At 46.3% G+C, this 14328-nt stretch overlaps 1 protein-coding gene across 1 annotated transcript in view; it reads right to left on the reverse strand.

Moving 5' to 3' along the window:
• The window catches only part of LOC119949408 (androgen dependent TFPI regulating protein), a 49471-nt gene extending 35697 nt beyond the window's left edge, over window positions 1–13774 (reverse strand). The window contains exon 1 of the mRNA XM_038771157.1: window positions 13397–13774. Coding sequence (XP_038627085.1) covers window positions 13397–13549 — 153 coding nt within the window. The 5' untranslated portion in view covers window positions 13550–13774. The remainder of the gene's footprint in view (window positions 1–13396) is intronic.
• Between the last annotated feature and the right edge of the window lie 554 nt (window positions 13775–14328).

Below are 14328 nucleotides of genomic sequence, written 5' to 3' on the forward strand. Positions count from 1 at the left end.
TAGCTCTTCTGGGTCACCCCAAGTACTTGAGAAATGAGTATCCCCCCTACACTTTCTTAGCCTTTCTGTCCATATCTTTAAATTCTGTTACTTTTCCTCCCTGTAATTTATTTTAGTGCCTGTTTCTCCTGCTAGATTATAAACTCTTTGAGGGCACGGATCATGTCAACCATCTCGTTGTACTTGCCCAAGCTCTTAGTACAGGGCTCTGCACTCAATAAATAGTATTGATGAATTGTTTAATCTCTTGCCCCTTATATTTGTGTGTCCAGGATGGGGTGTTCTGCTGAATGATGCTTGAGCACAGAAGAGCCATTGTTTCCCGTGTCCTTCTGCGGCCTGTTGGGAAGAGCCTGGCACAAAGCTGAGGCCCCTCAGTCTCGGACTGGGCTTCGGGGACCCCCTGGCTTCAGGCAGGGGCTGGACCAGCGACAATCCAAAGCTCATGGCCGGTCTGGCAAACAAGACTCCCATTATGCCCTCTTCCCTCGAGCAATGCCAACATGGTCTTGCTCTACCCAGGCTGGGCCAGGCAGCATTGGCAGGTGCCAATCGTGGGCTGACTAGGACGTGGGCATGGACTGGGATTTTTTCGGGCTGGGACATCCCCCAGGTTTCTGGCCAATCCAAGATGCAAGGAAAAGTCATTCTGGCCAAGCAATAGCATTAAGGTTAATTAGCTGTGGTCAACAGAATGAAAGGTTACACAGGCCATTTGGAAGGGAGGAACCACCAAACTGTTAGCTCCTTGTGGGCAAGGATCATTTCTACCAACTCTATCATATTGTCCATTTGACTGTGAGCTCCTCGTGGGCAGGGAATGTGTCTACTAACTCTTGAATTATATTCTCCCGGGTGCTTAGTACTGTGCTCTGCACTCAGCAGGTGCGCAAAAAATACCACTGATTGATTGATGGATTGATTGAAGAATACGGAGAGAGGTCAACCAATCCTAGAGAGATCATCTGTCAGGGTCACCAGGCGCTGGTCTCTCCAGATTTGACACCTGCTGATGCCAGATGTTACATGCTGCCTCCATTCATTCATTCAATCGCATTTATAGAGCACTTACTGTGTGCAGAGCACTGTACTAAGCGCTTGGGGAGTACAAGTTGGCAACATATAGAGACGGTCCCTACCCAACAACGGGCTCACAGTTTAGAAGTCTCTATGTCACGCTGTGCTGGTTCTGGCTTCTTCGGCCCCCACAGCCCACTACATCCTGCCTGGGAGCGGAGTCTCGCAAAACAGTTACTGTCAGGAGAGGGAGTCAGGAATAGCTAGGACCGGACTAGGGCCTAGAGACTCAGGCCTAGGCTGAGTGAGGCCCACGTGCTAGTCCCGGCTCCACCACTTGCCTGCTGTGTGCCCTTGGGCAAATAACTTAATTAATCCATCAATCAATGGCACTTATTGAGCACTTACTAGATGCGGAACACTTTACTAAGCATTTAGGACGCGGATGGCAGACACGTTACAACTTCTCTTTGCCTCAGTTTCTTAATTAAATAATTAATGATGGCATTTATTAAGTGCTTACTATGTGCAAAGCACTGTTCTAAGCACTGGGGAGGTTACAAGGTGATCCGGTTGTCCCACGGGGGGCTCACAGTCTTAATCCCCATTTTACAGATGAGGGAACTGAGGCCCAGAGATGTTAAGTGGCTTGCCCAAAGTTACACAGCTGACAATTGGCAGAGTCCGGATTTGAACCCACAACCTCTGACTCCAAAGCCCGTGCTCCTTCCACTGAGCCACGCTGCTTCCTCTGTAAAATGGGGATTAAATATCTGATCTCCTTCCCCCTTAATCCATGTGTGGCAGGGATTAAGTCATCTGATTATAACTTCACTAGCACACACACAGCACAGAGTTCAGCACATAGTAAGTGCTTAGTGAGTACCACATTATTATTGTTCATAATATTAGTATGATCTTGTGACTGCTCTTTTCCCAGCAAACCCGCTTAGTGTTGTGGTGTGGCAGGACAGGTTGATCTGCACACAGATGAGAGAAGGAGAAGAAAGAAGGCCTTCAACTTCTCATTGAAGGCATTCAACTCCCCAGAACTCCAAGAAGGCTTTCAGAGCCTCCCTGACTTCACTGGCTGCAAAACCTGATAGTTCCAAAACCCTGAGAGTTCTGGGTGTCGGAGTCAAGTTCATCAAGTACTGCTGCCAGGCTAATGGCTTTGGTTCCTGGCTCATGAGCACTGATTTTGCCAGAATATTTCAGAAAGAAAATTGGAGACAATTTCCCAGCTGACCTCCCAGCCACAGAGACCGAAAACAGAACAAGGTGATGCTTCAGGAGGCGGGATTTGTCCCTAACCCTGGCTTCCCAAGATATGCTGTTTTTGTCCTCCTGTGGCACATCTGGGGCCAGTTACCTGCTGCGGAGAAATGGTCTCTGCCCTTCAGAGGGAGAATGGGACCTTGTTGCATGGAGCCTGATTTATGTAAGGTTAATCCAAAACTACTTCAAGTTAGTGCAAGCCGAGGGACTTTAATTTGGCAATTATATTTCAGTGTTGTCATGTTCTGGGCACAACGATTCATCATCCTTTTGGTGCTTTTCTGTTTAAAAGTAAAAACCATTCCTCATGAGAGACAGCTCTTTTACCTCTCCCAAAAAGGCTTTTTAAGAGCCAGGAATCTCCTCAGGGTATGAAAACCCTAGAAGCCAGGTGGGGCCAGGTTAATGTAGGGGTGGGAAGAGCCCCCTTCTCTCTTCTCCACGTCCTTATACACCCCAGGCTCTGCGTTGAAGTAGAAGGACTGCGGAAAAACCGAAGATTGAGGTCTTAGGGGTATCCTCTCCTCCCAGGCCTACTAGGGCCAAGCAACATTTTCAGTCTTGTTGGGTCAGTCTTCAGACTCTCCCAGCTCACCCTGGACTTTGTGTTGGGCCGTATCATAGCTGGGATATGTTTTCCCCTGGTGATTTCCTCTTATGTGGACAGTTTCAGTGGAATCATCATCAATTAATCTCCCCTCCCGCAGGAGTTGAAACCTGCACTGTGACTCGAAGAGATCCAGGCCTGGTGGCCCTGCCTGGTCCCTCACGCCCAACAGTTGCCGCAGGACTTTGGAAAGAGATGGGTGCCACAAGAGAGCTGAGGAGTTGAACGACAGGAAGTCAATCCAGGAGGCCCAGGGCCAAAACTCTTAGGCAGATTCAATTCCCTTAAGAGCTCTAACCTGGCAACAAAATTGGGTTTTTAAAAGAGGTGATGGTTCAGTGAAATTTTCCCTTTCCCAATTCACGCTGCTCTTAGGGCATATGAGGAGACAAAATTGTCCTCTGTCACATTGTGACTCATAACATCCCAAGATCCTCCCTGGTTTTTCCAGAGTCATAGTTCCATTTCCAGTCCAGCTGGGCTTCAATCATACATCAAACGCCCATTTAATTTCTTTTCTTTTCTTCTCCAATCAGGAAAAGGGGAAATTTTACTGGAAACTTCATTGCCCTCGGTTTCATTTCTCTGTCACCAGAAATGTCCTCCCTGCAAACTCGGCTCTCTTCCCGAATGCTGTACACTCATAGGTCAGGTTGTACCCTTGCCAAGAGCCCAGGCCTAGGAGCCAGAGGACCTGGGTTCTAATCCTCATTCAGCCACTTTTCTGTTGTGTGACCTTGCACAAGTCACTTAACTTCTCTGTGCCTCAGTTTCCTCATCTGTAAAATGGAGATTTGATACTTGTTCTACCTCCTTCTTAGTCTGTGAGCCTGGTGTGGACCTGATAATCTTGTATCTACCCCAGTAATTAGTAAGTACATTGCATGGCACGTAGTAAGTGCTTATTATTATTGTTATTATTATTACTACTACTAATAATAACAAATATTATTTGACCTCTCTGGTAGATGCTGAGAAGATTATGGAGAGGATGCTTCTATGTGTTTCCTGCCCTCAAGGAGCATTCAATCTGTTGAGGGAGATGAGACACACAGGTATTTGAGTAGATCAATCAATTAATAGAATAAATACGTACAAATAAAATTAATAGAGTAATAAATATGTACCAACATATATACAGGTGCTGTGGGGAGGGGAAGGAGGTAAGGTGGGGGGGATGGGGAGGAGGGAGAGAGGAAGGAGGGGGCTCAGTCTGGGAAGGCCTCCTGGAGGAGGTGAGCTCTCAGTAGGGCTCTTAGCTTTAACTGGTTAGAGCCTGGCTAGGAGCCTTTCCTTTTCCCACACTGGCTTCCCAACACCATTCCCTCATTCCAGCTGAAGGGAGATGTTGGCTTTGTTTAAGTTCCAGGTATCACTCATTAACAATCACTAATTCCCCTTCATTATCACTTGGAGAGAGGGAAGAGAGGAGAGGTAAGGGAGTTATCTTTTGCCCCACTATTCTCCCTGCAGGTCAGTAGTACTTGCCCCTTTCCCTCCCCTTCCAGAGCTAAATCAGGGTCTTCTGAGCCAGGTGGGCTAAAGCTATGGGACTTGACTCCCCACATGACACCTCCCAAATGATGGCCACAGGCTCAGGCCAGAGCTGCGGGGAGGGCAGGAAGTTCTACCCCAGAAGGAGGACTGATCAAAGCAGGGGTGTGCTCCATCATCATCATCAATCACATTTATTGAGCGCTTTCTTTGTGCAGAGCACTGTACTAAGCGCTTGGGAAGTACAAATTGGCAACATATAGAGACAGTCCCTACCCAACAGTGGGCTCACAGTCTAAAAGTGCACCTAAGTGCAAAATCTGGAGGCAGCTTTCGGCAGATGGGGAGGGCTGGAACAGGTGGTAGCTCATAAAGCTGAGGACCACCTTGTCAGGGGTTCATGGAGTTGGGACCCTGTGTCTACCAAATCTGTTATACTCTCCCAAGAGGTTAGTTCAGTGCTCTGCACACAGTAAGCATGCAATAAGTATGATTGATCCTGGGGCCCTCCTTTAAGCCAGCCCCCTCTCTCCTATACTCCAGTGTATTTGGGCTTTCTCTGAGTTACCTGGAGAATGCCTGCATTCTAATCACCAGGCAGCTGTTTCCTTGGGAGTTTTATGCCACCCTCCAGGCTAGCTACAATATTGCCTTATTTCCATCTTCCACTAGCCTCAGCCACATGCCCCGATGGAGTGTAGAGCTGCAGACATGCACAAGCAGACCGAGAGGCCACGGGGAAGACAAACCCATCCCCTCCTTCCCCTAAAGCTGGCTGCACCTGCACGGGGAGAAAGGAGGAGACAGAGAGAGGCGGGGAAGAGAAGAGTGGAGAAGCAGGCTGAGTAATTAAGGAAATGAATTTATGTTGAACCACGAGGAGGAAAAATGATAGCATTGCAATGAAATAGCTTCATCTCTCCTTCCGAGAAACCTTTCAACAATTGTCACGATTGTTTAGCACATCTCGTCCATCCTTCACTTCACTGAAGAAGTGGGGTTTGTTTGTTTCTGGTTTTGTTCCCTCCCTGTTCCAATTTTTTCTCTAATTCTCCAGAGCAGCAGTGGGATTCCAGGTGCCTTGTTTTCTGCCATTTGCTTGCACTGATCTGAGTTGACACTCTTGCAAGTTGTTAGCCAGCCTTCATTTATATTACTTATTAATGGATTTACTACCTGGACCGAAGCTCAAATTTGCATTCTTCACAGAGGGGAGCAATAGATCTAACACAGGCAAAATGATATTTAATAGGCCTGTTCTATGTCCTCAACAATATCATAAGGTTGAAGGGAGCTTGAGAGGTCATCTAGTTGAACTCCTGCCTTCTGGTTCTGAAGGTCACAACTAGTGAGATGCCTTTCTGTAATAATTAAAAATAATTATGGTACTTGTTAAGCGCTTACTCTGTGCCAAGCTCTGCACTAAGGGCTAGGGTAGATACAAGATAATCAAGTTGGACACAGTCCCCCTTTCCGCATGGGGCTCACAGTCTAAGTAGGAGGAGTAGGGTTTAGTCCCATTTTCCAGTTGAGGAAACTGAGGCAACAGTGTTGTGAAATAACTTGTCAATCAGAGGACAAGTGGCAGAGCAGGAATTAGAACCCAGATCCTCTGACTCCCCATCTCATGCTCTTTCCACTAGGCCACACTGCTTCTCTCTAAATATCTGGTTTCAGGTGTTAAGCTGCCCTGAGGTGGGAAAAAATTGTTACCCCGAGACTGAAAAAAAATTTGCCACTCCCATCCTTCCTCAATAATGTTATCATTATGCCACAGGTGTATGCAGCATGTTATAATGACATCAAAAGAAAATCTTCCCGAGATTAGGCATTTCTCCATGGAGACTCCTGATTCCCCTGCCTGCTTCCGAGTCATGGATTCCCCTACTGATTTAAAGGAAAGAGGCTGGATGCTGTGTAATTGTCATGTGCCGTGATTCCACAACCACCCCCATCGCGACTGACCCTGAGACAGGGGTTTCATTCTCTTACCATTTGATGCTGGCCCAGGGGCTTTGGCTACTTAGAGGACTGCTTAGAGCCTCTTACATGGTGGAGAGACTCTGCAGGAGTCATAATAACTGTGGTATTTGTTAGGCATTTACTGTGTGTCAAGCACTGTGACACTAAGTGCTGGGGAAGATACAAGATAATCAGGTCAAACACAGTCTCTGTTCCACACAGGGCTCACAGTCTAAGTAGGAGGGGGAACGGGTATTAAACTGAGGCACAGAAAAGTTAAGCGACTTGTCTAACGTTGCAAATAGGCATATAACAGAGCTGGGATTAGAACCCAAGTCCCCTGACCCCCAGACCCAGAATCTTTCCAATCATGAAAATAACTAGCTAATGTAGGTGGTAAACACCACAGTGCCTACTGAGAAGCAGCGTGGCTCAGTGGAAATAGCAAGGGCTTTGGAGTCAGAGGTCATGGGTTCAGATTCCGGCTCCGCCAATTGTCAGCTGTGTGACTTTGGGCAAGTCACTTAACATCTCTGTGCCTCAGTTACTTCATCTGTATAAAGGGGATTAGAACTGTGAGCCCCCCGTGGGACAACTTGATCACCTTGTAACCTCCCCAGCGCTTAGAACAGTGCTTTGCACATAGTAAGTGCTTAATAAATGTCATTATTATTATACTGAGAAAGTTACCCTGACAACTGCCTGCCAATCTAAGGGGCCAAGGCCCAGTATCGGCCCTAGGCTACAGTCACTTTGAACAAAAATGATGTTGTTTTTTTATGTGAAATTCCTCTGTGCCCTCTGCAGAGTTCTGCACCCTGCCTTCTTACTTTTTTGTTTCACTCTGTTCCCCAGTGAGGACACTGTTGGCAGGGACTAGTGTGATTGGTGCTTTCAAACCACTGGCCCTCTGATCAATTCTTTCTCACAGTGATCTTAATCCCAAAGTCTTCATGTTTGGACTGAGACCTAACTCTCACTTACGACAGGAGATGCCACCATACAGCGGATAAAAAGTTGACAAAACATTTCTGTTTCTTCTTTATTAAAAGAGCCCTGCCTCAGAGAAAGGGAAGATCAGAGACAGGTATGTAACTTCTGAACTTGATCTGATTTCTGTCCATTTAAGACTCCTTGTCCTTCCCCCTCACTGCCCCTCTCTCTGCAATGAGAGGCAAAGCAAATGTTGCCATGTGACTTAGCTAAGGGCCAGCTTCTTCCCTGGCTTTTCAGCAGAGATTGGGGCTATGAGGACACATGATTTTGATAACTAATAAGAAGGTTTCCACGCCCCTCCAGGGGAGCATCTGGATCTCCTTGTTTCCTTTTTTTTATGGTATTTGTTAAGCGCTTACTGTGTCAAAGACTGTTCAAAGTGCTGGGAGAGGTATAAGTTAATTGTCAGACATAGTCCCTGTCCCACATGGGGTTCACAGTCTAAGTCAGAGAGAATAGATATTCCCTTTTTACAGTTGAGGAAACTGAGGCACAGAGAAGTGAAGTGACTTGCCCAAGGTAGCACTTCAAGCATTGACTGGTCTAGGATTAGAACCCGAGTCCTTCTGACTCCCAGTGCTGTACTCTCTCCACTAGGCCATGCTGCTTCTCAGTGGGCCACACTTCTTCCCAATCTCTGATTTGGGATTGGGCCTGGAACTGCAGAGATGAGAAGACCCTGGAGCATATCTGAGCAGGAACTGAAGGAAAAATAACAAGATAAAGCACCCAGCAGGATGGAGGCTTGGAGGTAAGAGGCAACTAGTGGCCACATGCTAACCTGTGGCTCCTGTTTCTAGCTGTGGCTTCAGCTCGCTGTTTGCTTCTACCCTGGTTGAGAGCTCTTGTAGACTTCTACTGCTCAAATAGCTATCTGGGGAAGTGCAGGACTTAAGAAAAGCTGTTTTATGGAGGTTGTAAATGGGGTTAGCATTTGAAGGGTCTATCTTCAAAGATCTGTTTGTGCTCTTGTTTCAGCGCGACTACTAGGTCAGTCCTACCTGGCCGTAGCCTTGATTTTTTACTCCACACTCTTTGCTTCCCCTCCGTTTAGTCTGACGATAATTTAAAATAGGCAGAATGGCTCTGAGTTTCCGGTTTGGTGGTGGAAGGGCCGACCTCCCCTGATTGCTAGAATAGAATCGCCCCAAAGAGGACCCCTAAGGTCCCCCTGGATCCCAGAACCTTCTGCTCTGCTCTCCATCAGAAGGTGTGCTGGGTACGGGAGGAGGAGGATTACACTTCATTTATCCACTTCCAGAATTGCTTGCAATAAATGTAACTCTGCACTCTCTTGTCTCTGGGCAGAAGGCAGAGGAAGACAGGTTCTGGTAATGGCTCTTTTCATGTTGCTGCACATCCCAGATGTGGTGGTGCCAACTTTTCATTTTGAGCTCAGGGCAGGGCCAGGGAAATATGAGAAGCCCAGTGTGGGATTAAGACTGTGAGCCCCATGTGGGACAGGGATATTGTCCAAGCTTCTTCTTAGAGAAGCAGCGTGGCTCAGTGGGAAGAGCATGGACTTTGGAGTCATAGGTCATGGGTTCGAATCCTGGCTCCACCACTTGTCGGCTGTGTGACTTGGGCAAGTCACTTCACTTCTCTGTGCCTCAGTTACCTCATCTGTAAAATGGGGATTAAGACTGTGAGCCCCATGTGGGACAACCTGATCATCTTGGAACCTCCCCAGTGCTTAGAACAGTGCTTTGTACATAGTAAGTGCTTAATAAATGCCATCATTATTATTATTTATTTATTTACCCCAGGGCTTAGAACAATGCCTGATACACAGTAAGCACCTAACAAATATTAAAAAAAGCAAAGAAACAAACAAAAATCCGATGAGCTCAGCTTCTACCCCTCCCTCAGCTGCCTCACTGTCCCCTTCAACTGACGCAACCTCCCCCACCCACATTGAAGCCCCTTCCCCCTGCATATCTGACAGACCACCACTCTACCTCCCTTCAAAGCGCTCTAAAATCATATCTCATTCAAAAGGTCTTCCTTGACTAGCTTTCATTTCCCCACACCCTCCTGCTTCACTTATGCACTTGAATCTGTACTCCTTCAGCATTTCAATACTCATCCCATCCCCAGCCCCACAATACTTATTCATTCACTCGTATTTATTGAGTGCTTACTGTGTGCAGAGCACTGTACCAGGTCCTAAGCACTGTACTACATCCTTATGATCTGCTATTTCCCCTCTGTAATTTGTTTTATCTGTCTCCCCCATTAGACTGTAAGCTCCTACCAACTCTATTGTATACCAACTTTATTGTATTGTACACTCTCAAGCACTTAGTACAGTGTTCTGCACATAATAGTCAATCAATAAATGCCATTGATTGACTGATGGGTTCCTTTAGTCTGTGCCACGACCATTACCCACTGTTTAGATCCGTGAATCTACGGAAGCAGGATTAATGCTCAGATTTGGAATCAGCTCATGCAGCAGCTTTGATATTCACAAGCAAACTACAGCTACTTTCAGAACGCCAGCCCAAATCCAAAGGCATTTCTCCTGCAGTTTTGGGACTACAGACATTGCTGGGAAAGAGGTACCACCCTTCCCGAATGCCTCTGTGGAAGAAAAGAAGGATTTAGGTGTAGTCGTTGGAGTTGTGGGAAGAGAACTAGAATCAGTGGTATTTACTGAGCTCCCACTGAGTGCAATGGACTGGACTGACCACTTTTTATGGTATTAGTTAAGCGCTCACTATGTGCCAGGTATTGTTCTAACCATTGGAGTAGATATAAGATAATCACGTTGGACAGTCCATGTCCCAGGTGGGGCTCACAGTCTTAATCCCCATTTTACAGATGACATAACTGAGGCACAGAGAAGTTAAGTGACTGGCTCAAGGTCACACAGCAGGCAAGTGGCCGACGTGGGATTAGAACCCAGGTCCTCTGACTCCCAGCTGTATCCATTAGGCCACACTGCTCAACCATTTGGGAAAATGCATGAGAAACACATGGAATGCTTCATGTCTATAAGGAGCTTACACTCAAGAGGGGGAGTTTATGAGTTTTATTTCCTCAGGCAACATCTGGTTTCCCCAAATTCTCTGCTTTCCAGGTTTGGATTGCAGCATGGTTTGGATACTTAGTGCCATATGTGGCCTAACATCCAAAACCAGGATTGATGAACTGGGCAATTTTTTTCATCAAATACCTTAGACATTTGTTTAGATACCTGGGATTTGCTAAAATCCTCCAAACCATGGTGCTCCACATTGATCTTCTTTTGGTTCATTTTAGAATTCATCCATCTCAAGAACCATATTGAATCCATCTTTTTCCGAACCATTCACACTTCGCTCACCCCAGTACTGAGTGGTCAGGTGAGTTTGAGAGCCGAGAGATTTGAAAGTCATTGTTGATTGATTTTATGGCTTCTTAAAGTCAATTTCTTTATTATTTTTCACTTTGAGACTGAGCCTATGAAAAAATGGGAGTCCTGAACTCGGAAAGTGAAAATACCTTCACTTTTTTCTTACTGTAAATTTCTTGTCCTGTGGAAAGCTGCAAAATGGGTCCTTTCCTCCATTTAGTTACACTTTCTACACAACATATGCCTTGTCCCCTTCTCCTTGTAAACTGCCATGGCAAAAAAAAGAACCATTAAAGAACTCCATAGAACGTTCTCCCTTCAAACTTTGGTTGTCACAATGACAGTGTCAAGGCTCGCCGCAACAACCATATAATTATAATACGGTATTATATAATTATATAATTATAATATGGTATTTTTTAAGTTCTTGCTATGTGCCAAGCACTGAGGTCAATAAGTAAATCAGGTCAGACACAGTCCCCATCCAACATGGAACTTACAGTGTAAAGGAGAGGGAGAATCGGTATTCGGTATCTAAATACCATTTTATAGATGAGGAAACTTAGGCATAGAGATATCAAGTGACTTGTCCAAGGTCACATAGCAAGCAAGGGCCGGAGCCAGGAATAAAACCCAGGTCTTCTGATTCCCAGTCGTGTGCTTTTTCCACAAGGAAATACTGCTTCTCCTCAGCCTTGCAAGTGGTTTCAGAGAATAGCTCCAAATGTTCCTCTCTTCAGGAGGTTCCTAAAGAAGCAGTGTGACCTAGTGGAAAGAACTTGGGCCTGGGAGTCTAATCCTGAGTTCTGAGTTCCTGAGAACCTGAGTTCTAACCCCAGGATTTATCTGCTGTGTGACTTTGGGCAATTCACTTAACTTCTCTGTACCTCAGTTTCCTCATCTGGAAACTGGAGATAGACGGTGAGCCCCATGTGGGACATGGATTATGATGATGATGGCATTTATTGAGCACTTACTATGTGCAAAGCACTGTTCTAAGCGCTGGGGAGTTTACAAGTTTATTAGCTTGTCCCACGGTGGGCTCACAGTCTTCATCCCCGATAATGATGGCATTTATTAAGCGCTTACTATGTGCAAAGCACTGTTCTAAGCGCTGGGGAGGCTACAAGTTTATTAGGTTGTCCCACGTGGGGCTCACAGTCTTCATCCCTATTTTCCAGATGAGGTCACTGAGGCCCAGAGAAGTGAAGCCCCCCCCCCCCCACCCCACGTTACCTCTTTCCCCTCCACACAGCACCTGTATATATGTATACAGCGCTTACATGACGATGATGATGGCATTTATAATAATAATAATAATGGATTTGTTAAGCGCTTACTATGTGCAGAGCACTGTTCTAAGCGCTGGGGGGGATACAATAATAATAATAATAATAATAATGGCATCTGTTAAGCACTTACTATGTGCAAAGCACTGTTCTAAGTGCTGGGGAGGTTACAAGGTGTTCAGGTTGTCCCACGGGGGGCTCACAGTCTCAATCCCCATTTTACAGATGAGGGAACTGAGGCACAGAGAAGTGACTTGCCCAAAGTCACACAGCTGACAATTGGCGGAGCCAGGGTCTGAACCTATGACAAGGTGGTCAAGTTGTCCCACGTGGGGCTCACAGTCTTCATCCCCATTTTCCAGATGAGGGAACCGAGGCTCAGAGAAGTGACGTGACTTGCCCAAGGTCACCCAGCAGACATGTGGCAGAGTGGGGATTCGAACCCAGGACCTCTGACTCCAAAGCCCGGGCTCCTTCCACTGAGCCACGCTGCTTCTCTTTATATGTCCAACCTGATTATCGTTTATCTAATAACTGTGGTATTTGCTAAGTGCTTACTATGTGCCAAGCACTGTTCTAAAGTGCTGGGGTGGATACAAGCAAATCGGGCTGAACACACTCTCAGTCCACATTTTACAGATGAGATAACACAGACACAGTGAAGTGACTTGTCCAAGCTCACACAGCAGACATGTGGCAGATCTGGGATTAGAACCCATGACCTTTTGACTCCCAAGCCCATGCTCTATCCACTATGCCTTGCTTCTAGTATCTGGCACATAGAAAGTGTGTACAAATTCCTTTTAAAAAAAAAAAAAAATCTCAACCTTTGTTCATGCTCTCCCTGCTGCGTAGATCTCCCTTCCCCTGTGGATTAGCACTCTCCCCATCTATTGAACGCATATTTCCCCCAGGAAGCCTTCCCTGACTAAACTCTCAATTCCCCACCCTATTTTCACCCCCCAGGCAACTAGTCACACCCAACGAACACTAAGATACTTGCTCCACTTTCACAGCACTTGCGTATATATCCTTATAATCCATTGCTTCCCTCACCTGTAATTTATTTTAAGCGTGTGTCTCTCCCATTAAACTATAAGCTCCTTGAGGACAGGGACCGTGTCTACCAACTGTATTGTATTCTCCCAAGCACTTTGTACAATGCTCTGCCCAAAGCAAACACTCGATCAATAGTATTGATCGATCGCTAACACAAGACCTTACGGGGCTGGTTTCTTAAAGCAGACCTCTACAGAAAGTGGAACCCCAAAAGATTCAAGCGACAAAGAGGGCACAGTTAAACAATGATTCTGGGGTGAGTAGGGAAGGGGTTGGGTAAACGAGAAGGAGATGCTAGAGGCGCAGATGGTAAGAGATGAACAGACAGATTGCTCCCCTGGTGCAGAACAGACTTACCAGATTAAGAACTGTCAAGTATTTCCATTGCCTGCCATAATGGAACACATCAGATGGCTGCCGCTCTGCTCTCGGGAGGGAGATGGAATAGTTTATGAAAATATACCATCCCCAAACAAGGAAATGGTACACACACACAAAAACGCCTGCCATGGTCTCAGAGAACTCTACATGCAGGCATTGCAAATCCTACTGCCGGCTAGCTTGCCCTGGCTCAGCCTCCAGGACGCCCCGATCTCATAATCTAGAATTTCAACATTTTGTGGACTTTGCTTCCTCCCGATAAGCTTGAAATTTAGGATTGTTCCTGGTATTTCAAAACCTCTCAAGAGGTTGGCAGTTTAGTTGCAGACTTACATTTCAGTGTTTTTGTTCAAGGCAAGAGGGAGAAAGAGGAGGATAAGGAAAATGAGGAAGAGGAGGAGCAGGAGGAGGAAGAGGAGGGGCAGGAGGAGGAACGGGTCCTCACAGGACTTTGCACAACTGAATTCACACTCACAGAATTACCAGAGAGTAGGCATAGTTAGTGCCTTGTTGTGAATTCTTGGCATTGTCACCAAGCCCATAATTATTCCTTGTTTGCTTTCACCCTAGGCCACTCCAGAAGAGAGAAACAAACTGTCCTGAGAAAGTGGCAGAGAATATTCAGTGGAGAAAAGCCTGGGGTGGGAATTCATGAGGACAAATACATCCAGGGAGGGCTCTTGCGATTTCACAAGTCTTGTAAAAGCTGAAAATGCCTTTGCCCTCGCTTTGGAAGCCATTCCTTCTTTCCTAATCTGGTGAGGGTTTAGGTCGTGGGCCTCAGAAATCTTAGGGAATTGCAGGCACCAGCAGGGGTGGAGATACAGGGCAAAGGTAGTGGAACTGAGTCACAGCCTCGGTGATAATTATCAGCAGTTCCAGCCAAGAACTCTTTCCGCTCTTGCCTC

Source organism: Tachyglossus aculeatus, chromosome X2 (assembly GCF_015852505.1).
Source record: "Tachyglossus aculeatus isolate mTacAcu1 chromosome X2, mTacAcu1.pri, whole genome shotgun sequence".
NCBI lineage: Eukaryota > Metazoa > Chordata > Mammalia > Monotremata > Tachyglossidae > Tachyglossus > Tachyglossus aculeatus.